Below are 18,178 nucleotides of genomic sequence, written 5' to 3'. Positions count from 1 at the left end.
AAGGGTGATGGAGAGTGTGAGCACACACCCGGGTGTGTGTACGTGTCTGAGTGTAGACCTATGTGTGTCTATGTGTGTGAGATACGGACAGGAGGGTGCGAGGGTATTTCTGTGACTGCACAGGTGTGTGTTTATGTATCTGTCTATGGGCATGTGTGTGTCTGTGAAATCCTTGTCACAGTGTCTGTGAGTAGAAGGGTGGCTGTCTGCTTTTACCTTGCCTTGACTTTGGGAACTGGGGGCTTCTCAAAGCTGTGGGAAACCTTTCCTTGTTACCAGCCCTTAAGAATCCTCTTTATTCCTATGCTGGGGCCACTCCTCTGCCTTTTACATTCTCCCAGGCCTGAAAATGGAGGAGAAAATCCCAAGGGAGTCTTTTAAGGCTGCTGATAAAAGTTAGCAAAAGGAAACTCCCAGACCACCACCAGGCCTGCCCGCTCACACTGTCACCAAGGGAGTAGACACCAGCCCCTTCCCCTGCCTGAGCTGGCAGACGCTGTCCAGAGGCACCCAGAAGCCAGATTTACCTCTCCGTGACCGCTGACAGCTCTGAGCACTTCTCCATCAGCAGCTTCTCAATCTGCAGAAAAATAGATCAATTTTATTCAATTTAATAAGCATTGGTCGAGGACCAACTGCTGCGCCAGGCCCTCTGGGGCGTACAGATGAAGAATCAAATCATCCAATTTGGAAAACAGGCATATAGTTTGGAAACTGTAACACAGTTTGGTGGATGTGGCAAAAGAGATCACCGTCAGCTGCTTTGGGAGCTCAAAAAAAAAAAACTGAACAGTTAGTTATGCTGGGGGATCTGGAAAGCTTCAGAGAGGAAGGGGCATTTGAGCTGGGTTTCAAAGAATGAATAGAAGTTTACTGGGTGTGAAGTAGAACAAGGAGAAGGGTAAAGCACTAAGGTGCAAAAATGATGCCAGAGGAAAGAGGAACAATGACAAAGGGGATTTTTCAATGGTTCACTTTGGACTTGGAGAAGATTCAAAATCATGGGCTTTGGATTCACAGAACCTTAGGTTGAATCCCGCTGATACCACTAACTGTATAACTGTGGGCAAGTTACTTAGGCTCTCTGAGTTTCTGTTTCTTCATTTGAAGTGAGGACAATACTATTAACTAACATTTTTAATCAACTTAATCAACTGTTTTTAATGTTTTATATGTAATGACTCACTTAGTCCTCACAACAGATCTATGAAATAAACACTGTTATTATACTCATTAGGATGATGGGATTGGGGCACGGAGAAGTTAAGTAATTTGCCAAAGTGATACAGCAGACAGAGCTGACATATGACCCCAGGCAGTTTGGCATTAAAGTGGGTGCCTTTAACCATTGCCCGGTGTCTTTAGGTGGTTATGATGGCCTCACAGGTCGTGCAGGTTAAATGAGATACGTGTAAAAACATTTCCCAGCACAGAGCAGCTACTCAGTAACGGCCCTTACTGTCCTCCCTGCTTTACTGGAAGGGGAGGGAAGTCCCTGGGGCAGGAAGAGTCCAGACTCCGCGCGATTCAGACCCACTCTTCCAAAAGGCAACCCCATTCCGAGTGCCCACCCATGCCCATGCTAGGCAACTGACCTGGCCCATCTCCTGCGAGGAGCTCCTGCTGACCGCGCTGTACTCACTGACCATGGAGCGGGCGTGGCAGGTCAGGCGCACGCTCATGCTGTGGACGCGCGCCCAGCGGTCCTGGGCCAGCTTCTGCCCAATCCTGCGCAGCTCGGTGCTGATGACCCAGCCCCGCTTGAGCAGCAGCTGCAGGGGGTCTCCGGGGCCAGGGCCGCCTGCCAGGATAAGGTCGCCCTGTGCATCCTCCTCCAGGCTAATGGGCTTGGCCTGCAGGACACACATGCACTCACACTCCGTCATGAGCTTCAGGTCCTCCATCCAGCGCTGGACTGAGTCCACCTGCATCAGGTGCAGCCTGCAGCCAGAGAACAGCACCAGGAAGGCTATTCACACTCCACAGTCTCCAAGGGTTTCAGTTCCAACCCACCTGTTTATGAAACACCTACTGTACGCTCATCACTGTTTCTTGCATTCACTCACCTTAATCCTCTTCTCATTATGTCCATCTTACAGATAATAAGATGTTTTGAAGGCAAACGACTAGACAAATTAGGCAATGAAGTATGACAGAGTAGCAGATAATCTTTACAATAAGAGGAGAATAGAAATAGCCTAAACATCAAATATTAGTTATGTCAAGTGAACTATGGTACAGCTACTGATTATATAATACACACTTTTTAAAATAATGCTTTCCAAAACTTTATAGCAAAGAAAAATGTGTACACTAATAAAGTAAACACATAGTATGCAAAGCAGTATGCAAAAATGTAAACACAATTATTATAACTGTATTAAAAAGCTGTATCTACAAAAATATTTAAAAGAAACATTAAAATGCTAGCGGTTCTTTATGAGTGGTGAAACTAAAAAAATCTTTCATCTTTTTTCAACTTTTCTCTAATCCCCAAATTTTCTATCATAAGTGTGTAGATTACTTTCGTAATGGAACAAAATTAACTCTGTTTAGTACAACAGCATGAGAATATAGATTAGGTCCTAAGGTCTTTATCAAATAAAATTCACTCTAAAATTCACTTAGTCAAATAAAATTTGGTAATATCAGATCATTACTGAAGCTTTGAACACTGGTGAATGAATTATATTTAATATCATATAAGTGCCAGACTCTGTGGGAAGAGTGGACATAAACATGCCAAGCCTCCCCACTTGTGGCACTTTTGATGCCTACAGAATCAAGACACAGTAATGAGAAATTCAAAAACAATAGATTTCAACCTCATTTGAAGGTTATGAAAGAAGACACACACTGTTAATCTTCAAGGCTGGACTCAAGTCCCTTTGCTTTTGCAACAGTCTTCCAACTAGTCTTTCTGTCGCTAATCGTACCTGCCTCCAGCCATTCACCAACTGCCACTAGTTAGTCACTCATTCTATGAATAAGTAGTTGGTGCCTACAACGTGCCAAGTACTGTTCTAAGCCCTGAGCTGTAACAGTAAACCATAGATAAAAATCCTTTTCCTTGCAAAGGTTACATTCAAGTGAGAGGACAAAGTAATTTCCAAAATAAATAAGCAATGCCTATAATAAGCAATACGTTGGAGGTGGTAAGTGCTGTGAAGGAAAAGAGAACAGGAATGAATAGAGAGTGAGGGGTGGGAGGGAGTAGGCATAGCAATGGAAAATAGGTGAATCAGGGAAGGCTTGCTGAGAAAGGGACATTTAAGCCAAGATTTGAAGGACACAAGGGAGCGAGTCATGTGGGTATCTGACGACCAACTGTTTCAGGGAGAGAGAACAGCAAGTGCAAAGGTCCTGGGGCACATGTGTCCTTGAGATGTGTGAGAAATAACAAGAAGGCTAGAGTTAACCTGGCCGAGGGAGAGAGAGAGAGAGAGAGTGAGAGAGAGAGAGAGAGAGAGATGGAGGACATGAGGTAAGAGCAGTGGAGGGTGGGGGTAGGAGGATCCTTTAGAGCTGTATGTGGGACAAAGAGAAGACCTGATTTTTATTCTCTATGCTTAAAATCACATCTTCATATTTACTGCTATTTAATGAGAAAGAGTAGGCCTTTCTAAACTATGCAGCTGTTTGACTCTAAGGCTTTTAAATGCAATTTTTAACCACAAGGCTTATAATGTTTAACTATGGAGATTGTACATGTGGTTTCTTATAGTAAATTGCTTTTTAAATTGTAAAAAACTCACCAATGACTTTTCTTTCTCCCTGTCTCTTTGTGAAAATAGCTATTATATTTTGTAAAGAATTTGTATACATAGATAGATAAAGAGACAGAGTCACCTGAAATCACAGTGCCCTGCTGCCCATTCTGTCTATATGAGCTCACACTTAACTTTCCAGAAGTGGGACTGTATGACATGCACTCTTTGACTGCAGACAATTTCTACTCCTCTGCACCTTATTATCACTCCCACAATCCTTACCTCCACCAGCCCTGGCCAACTCAAGGTAACTTAGTGTCATTCCATATTTTTCTCCACACTCATACATTCCTGTATGGACTCATATCTAAGTACATGTACATTTGTTAGGTTTTCTGACCCTAACTTATTTCACAGAGGGGACCATAATGTACACACATTTTGTTGCATTTTGATTTCCTTACTCAACATGAAAACCCCTCCGAGTTATCCGGTAGGGCTCTAAAACATGCTTTCCAATGCCTGAAAACAGTTCCATGCTGTGGATAAACCACAGTTTATTAACCTGTTTCCCCATTGTTGGCCACTTACTTTGTTTCCAGTTCTTGGCCACTATAACACCCTCATACATATGCCCTTACATATCAGTATCTTCATTCTATGTCACAGATCCCCAGGAGTAGAATTGAAATTCAATATATGCTCCCATATTGGCTCCCCAAAGCAGCAATGTGTCCCATTCCCCCAACAATGTAGGAGAACTTTCTATACATACATACACTTACTACCCTATATAGGGTCGACCCATATAGTCACACTACTGTGTGAGTAATCGGTGGCTCCTGGCCGACATCCCCCTGCCCCGTAAGTCAAAATTCCTGAGGCTCAGATGGGGAGCTTCCAAGATCTGGCCCCAGCCTCCCTCCCCACCCATCTCCCTTTTCCATCTTTCCCCAGTTCTTAGCACCCTTGCCATAAGCACACTCCACTCCAGGCTCACTCAACTTCCCTATTTCTCAAACATAGTGCTCTTTTACCACCCCTTGTGGCCTTGCACAGACAGTTCCTCTCTCAGATGGGAATCCCATTTCCTTCTTCTCTACCTGGAAAGCTCCTATTTGCCCTGCAATATCCGGCTGTAATGTTAATGTCTCTGAAAAGCCTCTGTCAGTGTTCATCAGCTGTTCCTCAGAGCCCCCGACCTCTCCGTGCATCCTTCATGGAAGCACTAATAACATTCTATTGCAATTTGTGTGTTTATCTGAACTCTCCCAGTCCTGTGAGGGACAGTCCTTAGTATCTGGTTTATTATCCATGCCCGACATATGCCTAAGAAGGAGCAGCAGACATTTACTGCTATCCCTCTGCAGAAGCCTCCATATGCCTTCACCACTCAGGCTTCCCAGGGAGTGCTCCAAGACCAACATGATTGGAAAGGGGATATGGAGGGTGGAAAAATATTTGATCTTCATGTTCTAGAGATACAGAACTGGGAGACAAACTGACCTGGACTTTAAAGGGGCAACAACAGAATCAGTCACTCACTCACTGACTCACTTGCTCCATAAACACTTCCCAGTTGATGTCTATTGTTTTCATCTTCCCAGCATCCTTCCTCCTTCTTCCATCAATTGCAAAGACAAGTTACATTAGCTGCCTCTTGGTGGGCAATCTAGGCTTCAGTGTTTCCCTCCTCTTTGGGGAAGGTCCCTCCTCCCAAACATAGAGTGGTCCTGCAGGGGCCATGTCTGCGCTGTGTGAAGATGCCCCTGACCATAGCTGGTGGATAATTCATGGGTGAGCTCCTGAACCAATGCACTAAATCTAATTCCCTCTCCCCAAACTCTGAAACTTAGAACCGAGAGTTACACAGACTGGAGCTACTGGACGTGGGTCACTTTTGTGATGGCAACTTCAGTTGTCCCACGAGGAACTTCAGGATCGTTTGGTAACTGGGGAATAAGGCCAAGAGTTCTTTTCTATTGCTTGCAAGCAAAAGGGAGTTTTCTAAAACACAAGTACACAGATAACTAAGCAGAGTTGACTCACTGTGATCCTTTATAGAAAAGGTTTTCTGGGAATTCAAAGAAGGGAGCTGTTCCTTCCAGTTAGAGATCAGGGGACTGTGCTTGGAGAAGGTGGCTTTAGAGCTGGGTAGGGTATGGACACGTTAAAACAGTGGGAGCATCTTCCAGGGTGGGACAGACAATGGGACAATGGGCAGGTCAGCTGGACTAGAGTTACACATTCTGGAAAAGAGACAGCAGTGGGGTGGGGGGAGCTGGAAAGCAGGGAAAGTCTTGATCTTGAGAAGCTCTGAAGCTATCGAAGGGCAGTGGGGCAACAGGGGTGGAGACCCATGGGGCTGAAAGATGGCTAAATCACAGCAGCTGGGGCCAGCACCTGCACAAAGGAAACCCATGGTGCTGGCAGGGGGGCTTCGCAGCATGTCTCCCTGTGGAAGAGTTCTGGGGTCCTCAAAGGAGAGACACTCACACCGCCTTACCTCTGGTCTGGATGGGGAAGGGCCCTAGAAGAGCCAGGAAGGGAGAAAAAGGGAGTCAGAACCACCAAATGCCTTCATCCCGGGAGGCCTGATTAGATTCCAAACTCACATTTTCATCACCCCTGCCACCCCCACCTCTCATGGAGGCATTATTACTCGGCTTCTGCTCTTTAAGAACTTTAAAAATTAGAGAGAAAGTGGGATTTCAGAAGCTGTGTTGATTAAAATCCCGGTTGATTTATCACTCTGCTGGTAAGAGAAACGGAATGACAAAGCTGTTGATTTCCCCAGTGTTTGTGCATTTGTGCTCATGCGTGGCTGTGTTTTTGCGGATGTGAACTCACCCGGGTGTCTGTCTATATTATCTGTACGCCAGTGTCTGGGCGTCTGGGTAAGAGTTTGTGTTTCTGTACCTGCGTAAATACTCAGATGAGTTTGTGTGTTTACTGGGCTTTTGTCAGATAAACACTATGATTGAAAACGGATGAAGTGGGTTGGGGCTGAGTGTGGGCTGCACTTAATGACTCAATTCCAAAGAACAGAGTGTAGAAAGTAGAGGGGGAAAAGTAACTTTGCAGTGGCGAAACCTGGCCAATACCATTCACCAAGAGATCCTTGGTTAAGTGAACCTGACCACAGATAAGCCACATTAATAGCATGTATCCCTGATTCGATGTGATGAGGACACTTTACCTCTGTGGCATTCTTCCCTGAAACCCGTAACTCAGTCTCATCATGGGAAAAGCATCGGGGTCCCAAACTGAGGGATGCTGTACAAAAGGCCTGAGCAGTACTCCTCACAGCTGTCAGGTCATCAAACACAGGGGAGACCGAGAAAGTGTTGTAAACCAAAGGAGACCAAGGGGACACGATGACTAAATGTAATAGGGTGTCGTGGATGGGATCCTGAAACAAAAAAGGACATGCATGGAAAAATTCGTGAAATCCAAATAAAGTCTGGACTTGAGTTCACAGTCTGGTTCCTTAGTTGTGACAAACGTGCCAAGCTGGCGTTAGATGTTAATCAGAGGAACTGGGTATGGGGCATATAGGAACACTCCATACTATCTTTGCAATGCTCTATAAATCCAAAATTATTTTAAGAACTGAAAAAAAAAGCTTTCTTTAACAAATGAGGTTTGGAGAGGGAGGAGGAGTACAGATGACAGGCCTAAGGATTTCCTGCCCCATCCCTCCATAAAGAATTTCACTTCCCTCACTTCCTCCCCAACCAGAAGCACAGGCTGAGACTGGCTGTCTCTCTGACTTGGCATCGCCCCAGAGCATCCACGCTCCAGGGGACGGGAAGGAGGAACCTGGCTAAGGATCCTGGATGGAAGCTTCCTCAGAGAACCTGGCAGTGGAAGGACGGGGGTCCACAGCTGGGCCAGGGGATGGAAGTTGTCCTGCCAGGGAAAGGAACGTGGCAAGTGTAGCTGGCTTGGTCTCTAGTCGGCCCAACACCTGCTGACTGGAGCCCAGCCATGGCTGAATCCTGGGCAAGCCTCTTGGGACCAGCGCCTTCTGTGCTCAGCTGCCTCAGGGAGGCCTCCAACCGGCAGTCAGGCCTTCAGACTGGCTTAGAAAGATGCTGCTCCCTCCTTAATTGCCTGAACAGGCTTTGAAACACAGCTTCCTAGAGACAGAACAGCCTATTGTGTAAGGGCCTTGAGCGCAAGAGGCGTTTCCGCAGGCCCCAGCCAACAGGCTTGCCCGGCTGCACACAGGGGTAGAAAGAGCTGGCTCTGTTGCTCATTATCTCTGACTGAAGGCAAGCTGCCACCATGGCTGCTTTTTTTTTTTTTCCTGATATTTTTGCTGAAATAACATATGTACATGAAAGTCAACAAATCACTATATCAAGCTGCAGTTCAATGAATTTTCATAAAATCAACACACCCTTGAATCCAGGAACCAGATAAAGAAATAGACTATTACCAGCTTCCCAGAGGTCTCCCTTGTGCCTCCTTCTGGTCACTCCCCAACCAGAGCAACCAGTATCCTGACTCACAACATACGTGAGTCTTTTGAGTAAGTTTCTTAACCATTCTGAGCCTCAATTTCTTCATCTGTAAAACAGAGGTAGTAATAGAAACTTCTACACTAATTTGGTGGAAAAATTAAATTAAATGGTGAATGTGAAAGGCCTAGGACATTGCACAGCACAAAGGAGATGCTCAAAAATGTTCGTTCTCTTTGCCGCCTTTCCCAATGTGTAACACTTTAGCACCTCCAAGAATTATAACAACGGCTAGAATTTAGTGAGCACACTCCATGTGTTGAGCTCTGCACTAAGTGCTTCACATGCATTATTTGCTTTACTCCTCAGGACAAATGTCTGAATTAGGTCTTATTATCATCCCCATTTTACAGATGAGGAAACTGAGACTGAAAGAAGTAAAATCATCCAGGTAAACAGCAGTAGCACCAAGACTGAGACCCTGGTCTCTCTGGTTCCAGAGTCCACTCTTAAGTGCTATGCTTGACTGCTTCCCATCCTGCCTACCCCTCAAAGGGATAGGGCAGAGAGCACGATGAGGAGCCTCAACACAGGGAGACAGGAAGGGCCATTTTCCCAAAGAAGAACTTCAGGGACTGCTTATCAGCAACAGGAAGATGAAGGGAAGCTGTGGGCCACAGACTCCGCCTAAAGCTCTGGGTGGTGGGAGGACTGGCCAGGATCACAGGCCCCAGAGAAGTAATTGCTGCTTTCAGGCCAAACCCACTCCCGGCCGTGCAGTTCCAGGAGCTGCCTTCCAGGATGACAGCCTCAGAGACGAGGACAGACAAGGGGCGCCTGTGGGGAAAGCAGAATCTGGTTTTCTTTTAGAATGAGCAGAAAATAACTTCTATTTCTAGAGGTTGTTTAAACAGATACCCCTTCCTCCCCCAGCAGTAACCAAACACACAGAGGAGAATAAACAAGCAGACCAGTAAGCCGACCAGTAAGCCCATGGATCCCTGCCTCCTGCCTCCTCCTAACCCCACTCAGTGGCTCATCCCCCAGCCCTGTCAAGCAGGCATATCCCACTTAGTTCCAAGGCCAGGTCTGACCAGACCAGGGAGGACAGCAGGAGCTTCTGGCCAGCAGGTGGAGGGAAATGGGTCAGTGCTCAAGGCATCATGTACACCATGTACCTTCCACCCAGCCTGACTTTGCCCAGCTTGCTTTGCTCCCAAGCTGCCCAAGTTACAACTAAACCATTGGGATAATAATACAATTGTGTTTTACTAATTAATTAATTAATTAATTAATTTGAAAATAGAGAATTGGATGAAAGCTCTGAAGTCACAGAGAAAGAGAAAGTAGACGAAACCCACCAGTAGTAATAACTAATATTTATTGGACTCATAACTGTGCCTCAGGCTATATAATTATGTAGTATTTTATTCTCACAATAACCTGGTTAAGTTAAAACTCTCTTCATTTCACAGATGAGAATAAAGAGGTACAGAAGACATACATGACTTAGGAGAGCCAGAATTCCATGGAGGCAGCCCAGTTCCAAAGACAATGTGCATACCGGCTACACTATATGGTTTCTCTGTCTCTCTCATCCACCAGACTTTGAGAAGTCCTCAAGGGCAGGACTTCTCACTGGTTTATCTCAGCATCAGCAGCACTCAGCACAGGGCCTGGCATATAGCAGGTATCAGTAAATACTTAATTGAATCAAGTAAACCAGAGATAGCCTGGGAGGCAGATTGTGAGCCTTGCCACACCAGCTAAAAATATTTCCAGAACTTGCAGTGTTACAAAAAATGAGCAGGAGTGCCCTGACCTGGCACATAGATCGGAATCTCTGAGCTCACTCCATCCTCTGTCCTGGGACTATGCTCCAGAAGTGGACTCAGTCTTTGGCTGGGATGTCAGACAAAGTACAGGTGAGCTCCTTGCTATGATTTCTCCCTGTAGCCAAAGTTTGAGGTTGTGTAAGTAATCAGATCCCACAAAGGACATGATAATAAAGTTGTTTTGCTTTAAATAGAAATACTTAGAGGAGGTGTCAGCAGAACCAGAGAGACCTTTGTAACAAGGCATTTTGCAAAAGCATTCCTGTATTCCATGAAGCAATGCTCTGGTTGGCTAGAGCTTGGACCATTAGAAACCCTTGTCCCAGTTCTCAGAACTGGTTTTCCAGTGAGATGTGGAGATTTATATATAAGCCTTGGGGAAGTGGCTGAAGGGAGGTTTGAGCTCCCACAGGAAGTGCCTGTCCCCCCATGATACATACCCATAACAAACGTAAAATATTCCCAACCAGTTTAATAAGGTTTAAAACACTGAGCAGTGCCTCCCGGACAATCCCTGGCCAATTCAATGAGACATTATTGGTATTGATCACATGCCAGGCTTTCTGCTGATGACCCTTGCCCTGAGGAAGCTCATACAATCTAAGAGAAGAAACAGACATAAACAAATATAGCCCAACCACATTCTCATCCCAACATGGTATCACAGTGTCAGTTATTTCCAGGAGTCCCTGAAGTTCATCTCATAAGTATTTCCCCCACAAAAGAGTGGTCTAGTCAACCACAAGGTGGCATTGGATGATTCTGCCATCTTTTCTTTCTTTAGCACCGTTACACTGGGCGTCATTCTAGCTGCCAGGTCCTGCCAGGTCCACCCAGCACGGCTGCCTTCCGTTTTGGGTATTGTTTTATGCTGTCTGGTCTCTGCTGGACATCTCAGACTGTCACCGCTGCAGCTGCTTTTCTCACTGCTGCATCTTCTAGGCACCACTGTGCCACTATCAGAGCCAGGCAGGGCACTGGGTCTTCTACACATGATGTGGCTTCTGTTGTGCACCAGTGCTCCCCTCAGACTAGACTGGACTGCCTGGATTAAATCCTCATCTGCCACCTGCTAACTATAACCTTGGGAAAGTTACATAACCCCTTTGTGTTTCAGTTTCCTCTTCCTTCGAGGCAAAAGGGAATGATAATAGTACCTAACTCCTAGGCTTTTTGTGACTATTAAGTGAAGTGAATATATGAATATATAAATACATATATTCACACACAAACATATGTATACAAATGTATGTATTTATTGGCTAAGAATAATAACTGATAGGCAACACTGTATGTGTTAGTTGTTACTGGAGTGATCTGAATTAAAGCAGCTGCATCATCAGAACTTAGTCACTTAAAAGTAAGAGAAATAAGGGGAAAATTCTGGAAAGATGACAGTAGTGGCAGCATAGTTTTTCAGTCTCTCCAATTTCCCAAATAAAAACTGACAGAGAAACCAGACAACAAAGCCAAAACCCCATGGATAATACTTACAACAAACCTAGATGATAAAGCATCCCTACAAACCTCAAAACGCACGCAGGTGGGGACAAACCACCTGCAGCTGCAAGACGCTTGGTATCATCTATACGAACAGAAGAAGGAAGCAATAAGGTGGCATCTGGTGAACACGAGAAAGGAGAACCCCTAAGGAGCCCCTGGGTATTTACTGGAAAGCACAGTATGACAACGTGAGAACAGTAACTAAAATTGGAAAAGGGCTGCCTCTCCCTGAAGTGAGTGCGAGGCACCTACCCTGAACTCTCAAAACCAACCCATCAGCAACCTCTTCTACAGCAAAGTGCCACATTAGGAAGAAACTGCTAGGAGTAAAATCAAAACTGAGCTGGAAGAGGCAACAGAGACAGAAGGAAGAGATGCTCAGGTCAATGCAAGGGGCAGGAGCACAGCTAGCAACCTTAGAAAGCAGATCACTATATTTTTTAACTCTATACAAAAACACAAGAAGATAGAGTTCTGTTAAGTTAGAACAGCTTTCTCAAACCCTACCTCACCCTAATAGCTCATGAAAACTAATTTCACATAAAGGTAACCAACAAAAAAATTACCGAGGTCTTATCCTATGCATAGTTATTTTAAAAAGGGAATGAAGATCAGAATAATATCCCTATAATGAGAAAATGCCAGGAGAATGTACCCCCAAAATAGAAGGAAATTATAACTTACTATTTCAATGTTTCAATAACTATTACAAAATGAGTCTAAATTTTTAAGAAAATTAAGTAAGACATGAAAGAGAAGCATAAAGCCTCTAACAGGTGTCCTAACTCAGGAAAGAATTAGAAATAATACAGAACTGTCATTTTTTAGAAACAAAAACTAAACAAGAAGAAACTCAAGGCAATGTCTAAAGAGTATCAAACGCAAAATAAAGAAAATGTCGAAATATTTTTTTAAATGAAAAAGGAAATAAAAAAGATTTGAGAGGAAGTGACAAATCATAAGATAGGCAAAGAAGTTATAATATACACACAATAAGAGTTCCTGAGGATGAAGCCCAAAACACAAGAACAGAGTAAAGAATAAAAACTATAAGTCAGGAAAACTTTGCCGGAAAAAAAATCTAACTACTTAGTATACTGGATAAATCAAACCAAACATACAAGGCATATTCTAGTAAGATCATTGCACTTTTAAAAAGAAAAAAGAAAATCCTTTGAGCATCTAGAAATAAGTGCATGTTACTTATAAGGGATAGAAAATTGTACTGTGATAATTATTTTTAGAGCAATTCTTTATACCAGAAAAAAAAATGGAGTAACATATTTAAAATACTAAAACAAATAAAGTGTGAGCCAAGGATTTTATATTCGGCCAAAATGACGTTCAAGCATAAGATGAGAAGGATCTCTGATTCCTGTGGGCACAGCGGTCCTGGAAAACAACTACTCAAGAACAATAAAGGTAAGGTGGAGAAGACACAGCTCAAGTGGTAGAGCGCATGCTTAGCATGCATAAGGTCCTGGGTTCAATCCCTAGTACCTCCATGAAAGATAAATAAACCTAATTAGCCCCCCCAACTAACAACAACAAAGCAAAACAAAAAGAATAATTAAAATGAAATCAATAGGACTCGGAGACCAAACGACAGGAAATAGTCAGAGCTATGACCCAGGTTTTTAACTTGAGCAGCTGAATAGACAGGAGAAACTACTTCAGAAGACAGGAAGGTGGGTTTGGTTTGAGACTTGCTGAGTCTCATGGACCGACTGCCTCCTCTTTTGAAGAGGGCCAGTCCCTCTCACTGGGCCGCCCTCCCATAGAACTTCACTCCCCAAACTTCCAAGCACTCCCAGCTTCTGTGCAGAGTGTGTGACCTCACAGGCGCCACCCTGAATATCCATTCCATAAATATTTCCTTAGTGCCTACTATGTGCCAGCAACTCTTTCAGCCGCTTGGGATACTTAGTGAAGGAAGCAAACAAACATCCCTGCCCTGTGGAGGATATACTGTAGCAGGGAGACCAGACAACAATAATAAAGATGATACATTTAAAAGTATATCACATGTTAAAAGCAGATAATTTCTATTAAAAAGTAGAGTTATACCAGGAGGGTAGAGGGTGGGAAGGGATAGATTGGGATTTCAAAATTGTAGAATAGATCAACAAGATTACACTGTATATAGCACAGGGAAATATACACAAAATGTTATGATAAATCACAGAGAAAAAAATGTGACAATGAGTGTGTATATGTCCATGAATGACTGAAAAATTGTGCTGAACACTGGAATTTGACACAACATTGTAAAATGATTATAAATGAATAAAAAATGTTAAAAAAAAAAGTAGAGTTAGAGTAAGTGGGGACAATATTGTTCATGTGGGAGGCAGGGAGGTAACTGCCACTTTAAAATAAGTGGTCAGGGTGGGGCTCATGGAGGAGGGAAGAAATGAGGGAATGCTTCCAGGTGGTGAGGAAATCACACAGGCTGAAATGCGGGTACTGAGCAGTCCGGGCGGAGGGAACAGACTGTGCAAAAGCCCCGGGTGGGAATAGGCCTGGGTGTTTGAGAAACAGTCCAGAGATAAGTGTGGCTGAACGGAGTGAGCAAGGGAAAGATGAGTAGAAGGTGAGCTCAGAGAAGGATGCAGGCTGGATCTAGGAGGAGCCTGGAAGCCTTTGCAAGCACTCTGGGTTTCACCCGGAATAAACAGAATTCCTCCTGAGACATCCGAGAAATCTTGTCACCAGATGTCAGCTGGGTCCACCTGTCCCCTCCGCCTTTTTCCAACCCAACCTGGAAGGCTCTCTCACTAAGGGTTTTATAAAAACAATGCATAGATTAATTTAGAATGACTTAACCTCTGCTATGCAGTGAACTATAAACTGTTTATTAAACAGTTAATTTAAGCATAATTATTTATGCAACAAGCTACAAATAATTTACAGTTTAGTTAGGATACTAACTTCCAGCCTCTCTTCATGAAGGCACTGTGGAACTGGTAAAACCCAGCCAATAGCAACTAAAGGAAATGTTGCTTCTCTGATCTTGTTCAGCTCTTCCCGTGTTTTCACTGCACTGCTTCTGACCCATTTCTGAATCCCACGCTGAGCTGCAGCAGCACAGACCTTTCTGTGGGTTGGGGCTTTTGTCAAAGGGGCAGGTAATTCTCCATCTCTCCATCCCTAACCACTCCTAGTTCACATTTTAAGTGTAGTGGTGTTGGACAGCTCACAGCAGGCTTGCCCCTAACTTGCAGCTGACCCACCTGTGCGATGCCAGAACCAGGAAGGAGGTTATTTCTCCTTTGAAGAATCTGCAGGTTTCCTGCATCACCAATTGCACTGGGGGAATAGCCTCTGTTCCTCTGTGTTCCCTGCACTGACCCTTTGCTCCAAGCTATAGAACTGGAAAAGTTTTCAGATCTCTACCCAGAAATCCTCAGTTTCATTATTCATCCTACCCATTTTGACATATGTGTGCCATAACATTTTCTGCGGATTAAACCCGGGAGTTCTCCCCACAATACACCTCAAAGCTGATAAAAGGGAGTAACTTGTGAAGGGGACATGGATAATGACATTACAGTCACTTTGTCCCATCCATTTCACCAGGTTGCAGCTTCCATCAATCTGTAGGAGGGCTTGAAAGTAGGGAAGAGATTTGAATACTCTAACAAGTCAATTTAAAAAAAAAACCTAGCATAGTTTCAAGCATGCTATAAAGGAAACTATTTATTGAGCACCTTCTGCATGCCAGGCACATATTAAGTGCTTACACATACAGTATCTGTCTTGCAGTTACAGGAATGCTATTTATTCTGCCCCATTTTACAGAGGAGGAAAAACCCACAGGCTCATAATGTTTCCAGTAGCAAGTCAATGGCAGAGCCTAGATCTCAATCCCAGTTTGCCTGATTCCAAACCCTGTGCCTTCGCTGTCCCTGGTCTGTCCAGCACCTATGGAGTGTGCTGTTGTTTCTCTTTCAGAAAGCCAGGGAACATGAATTTGGCTCCAGGTGACAGTTTCCAGTCCATTGTGCCAATGTATACATTTAATAGCTGCCTCCTCTCTGATGACTCAGAGCCCATCTTGTTAACTTTATCAAACTCTGGCATTGTAGACGCCCTGGGAGAAAGAAGCCACTAATGATGCTTCTGGGCCTTTCATTAACCCAGGAACAACTCATTTGTTAACATCTAAGAAGAATATGTGTGTACATGCATTGTCAGTAAACACATGAGAGCTGGCGGGGTGATACTCACAGCAGAACACCTGAGGAAGAACTATTGCTGAGTCCTCAACCCGCTTCCAGTCTTGATAGCTGTGTGCCCTTGCATGCGACACTTGCCCTCTCTGAGCCTCAGTTCCCTGATCTGCTCTCCCCCTCATTTCCAAACCATTGTCCCAGCTGCACTGAGTTCTTTAAAGTGTCTTTGCTGTGACTTCCAGTCCCCAGCCTCAGCACGTGCTGAGCCCTCTGTCTCCATCTCCTCTTCACACTGCTGATGCCTACACATCATTGAAACTTGGCCTAAATGTCTCTTCTGAAGTAGGTTTCTCTGACTCATAGATGAGCTTTTGTCCCGTGTGCAGTGTGCCTGTAGCACTGTCTTTCCTCCATCATGACACAGATCATAATGTCTAACTACTTGTTTATCCACTAGACTGTGAGCAGAGGCAGGGTGTGTCTGTCGTGCCCACCCCCCGCCACCTGCTTCCCCTGGCACTGGACTCAATACAGTGAAGATGCTCAGTGTATATTTATGGAACTGAATTAAGTTTTAAAATCTATCAAATGGGAATGACAATGACCTGTACTGTTGTCCTGTCTCATCGGGTTAGTATGACAAGCTCCAAAACGTACTGAGGCTGGGCCCTGTGCCAACTGTCACGGGGATGGCTTCATGCAGTTCTCACAATGACCCCGAGGGCACAATAATGATCTTAGTTTTACAAATGAGGAGACTGAAGCCTGGAGAGGTTACATGAACTATCTGACATCACCCAGCTTGTAAGTGGCAAAGTTTGGCTCTGAACCCAGCCCATCAGACTCCAGACCCCCATGTCCTTATATGTCACACTAAACTGCATTATGAAAGGCCATGCTCTGTCCAGATGGCAGGTTTAGTACCATCAGGTGGAAATGATAAACTCATTTGCACATGCACAAGCTCAGCCCCTGCTTGTCCTCAAGTTTCACGGCTGTAACACAGGACCTGATGTATAGACTCAAGAGAGTTTAGCTTTGCCTTTCCCCATTCTATTCTCCTCCTCAGAGAGCATTTAGGGAGAGTATTTTCCTTTGCCAAAGTGGAACATTTAGGAGGACTCACACCTCAGAGGTGTCGGTTGCCATCCTGGTACCTCTGCAAGGTTCTGGGAAAGAGGTGAGAGAACCGAAGTCAGGACTAGAGCATTTCCAAGAGCCCGTCTACACCATCAGCGACTCCACAGACCCTGTCAGCCTCCAGCCCCCAGCGCTTGGATCCCCTTCCTCCACCGCACCCTCGCTGCACCCCCAACCTCAGGCTCTGACCCAGAGTTCTCTATCCACAGGTGTGGGCGGACTCCAGGGACAAAAGATCCTTCACCGTGGGCTTCCAAGGGACCCCCACATGCAGAGACTCGAGGAGGCTGCCTGTCCCACCAGGTCCCACAGCCAGTACGTGTTGGGGCCAGGCCTGGAGCCCTGATGGCCTGGTGTCGTCTGTGTGCATTCTCAGCACTAGCCTGTTCTGGAGGCTGAGGACAAACCTGAACAGGAAAAAACCCCAGCACTCGCACAGCTCAGGCAAGACCCCAAACAGGCAGGAGAGTGTCAAGAATCCAACCTGATAACAATTGTAACAGTAGCTAATGTGTTGAGTTCCAGCAGTTGGCCAGGCTGCTCTAAGCCCTCTCTCTATATTACCTCTTTAATCCTCCCTGAAGCCCAAGGAGCGAAGACAATTATTACCCACATTTACAGACGAGGAGACTGTTGGGAGAGTCACGTGGTGGGTAAGTGGTGGAGCTGTTACTCAGACCCACAGTCTAGAGCCTGAGTCTCTCCCCGTATCATCTAAACACTGCTCTGCCTTCAAGAAGCTGTGAGCAGGATAGTCTAGGCTCACAGGAGATGGAGGGCCTGACTTTGCCTGGGAATATGTACACAAAGGAAATGACATTTGCCCTGGTTCTGAGAGGAGAGGAGTTGGCCAGGATGAGAAGTGCAAAAGGACTTCCACATAAATATAAAACGGCCTAGAGACATAAAAATAGTAATACAACCAAAATTTTCACTAGACTCAAGCATCAGGGGCCTAAGGAGAGAGACAGGGACCAGCTGATCAAAAACCTTGAATACCATGATTAGGAATTTGGACTGAATCCTGAAGGCAACTTGGAGTCACTCAAAACATTTTAGAGCAGGGCAGGGACTTAGGAGAAAATGGACTGGGGCCAGATCAAATACTACACAAGGTGAGGAGGGTATAGCTCAGTGGTAGAGTGTGTGCTTAGCATGCATGAGGTCTGGGATCAATCCCCAGTACCTCCGTAACATAAATAAATAAATAAACTGAATTACATTGCCCAAAAAATACAAACAAAAAAATGAAAATAAATTCATCTGGAATTTTTTTTAAATTTGAAAAAATAAATACTATACAAGAAGGTAATCTGTTGGGAGAAGATGGTTAAAAAGCACAGAGAGGA

The 18,178-nt window shown here is 44.7% G+C and overlaps 1 protein-coding gene across 2 annotated transcripts in view; it reads right to left on the bottom strand.

Moving 5' to 3' along the window:
- Positions 1-18,178, bottom strand: part of INSC (INSC spindle orientation adaptor protein) — a 120,341-nt gene that overhangs the window by 60,961 nt on the left and 41,202 nt on the right. For both annotated transcript variants that reach the window (XM_031681163.2, XM_072970793.1), the window contains 2 exons: positions 1,596-1,941; positions 528-580 (listed from right to left, as the gene is read on the bottom strand). In XM_031681163.2, the coding sequence (XP_031537023.1) occupies positions 528-580; positions 1,596-1,941 (399 nt within the window). The remainder of the gene's footprint in view (positions 1-527; positions 581-1,595; positions 1,942-18,178) is intronic.

This window comes from Vicugna pacos, chromosome 10 (assembly GCF_048564905.1).
Source record: "Vicugna pacos chromosome 10, VicPac4, whole genome shotgun sequence".
Lineage (NCBI taxonomy): Eukaryota > Metazoa > Chordata > Mammalia > Artiodactyla > Camelidae > Vicugna > Vicugna pacos.
The sequence above is the reverse complement of the archived record's forward strand: the minus strand, read 5'-3'. Positions and strand labels throughout refer to the sequence as shown.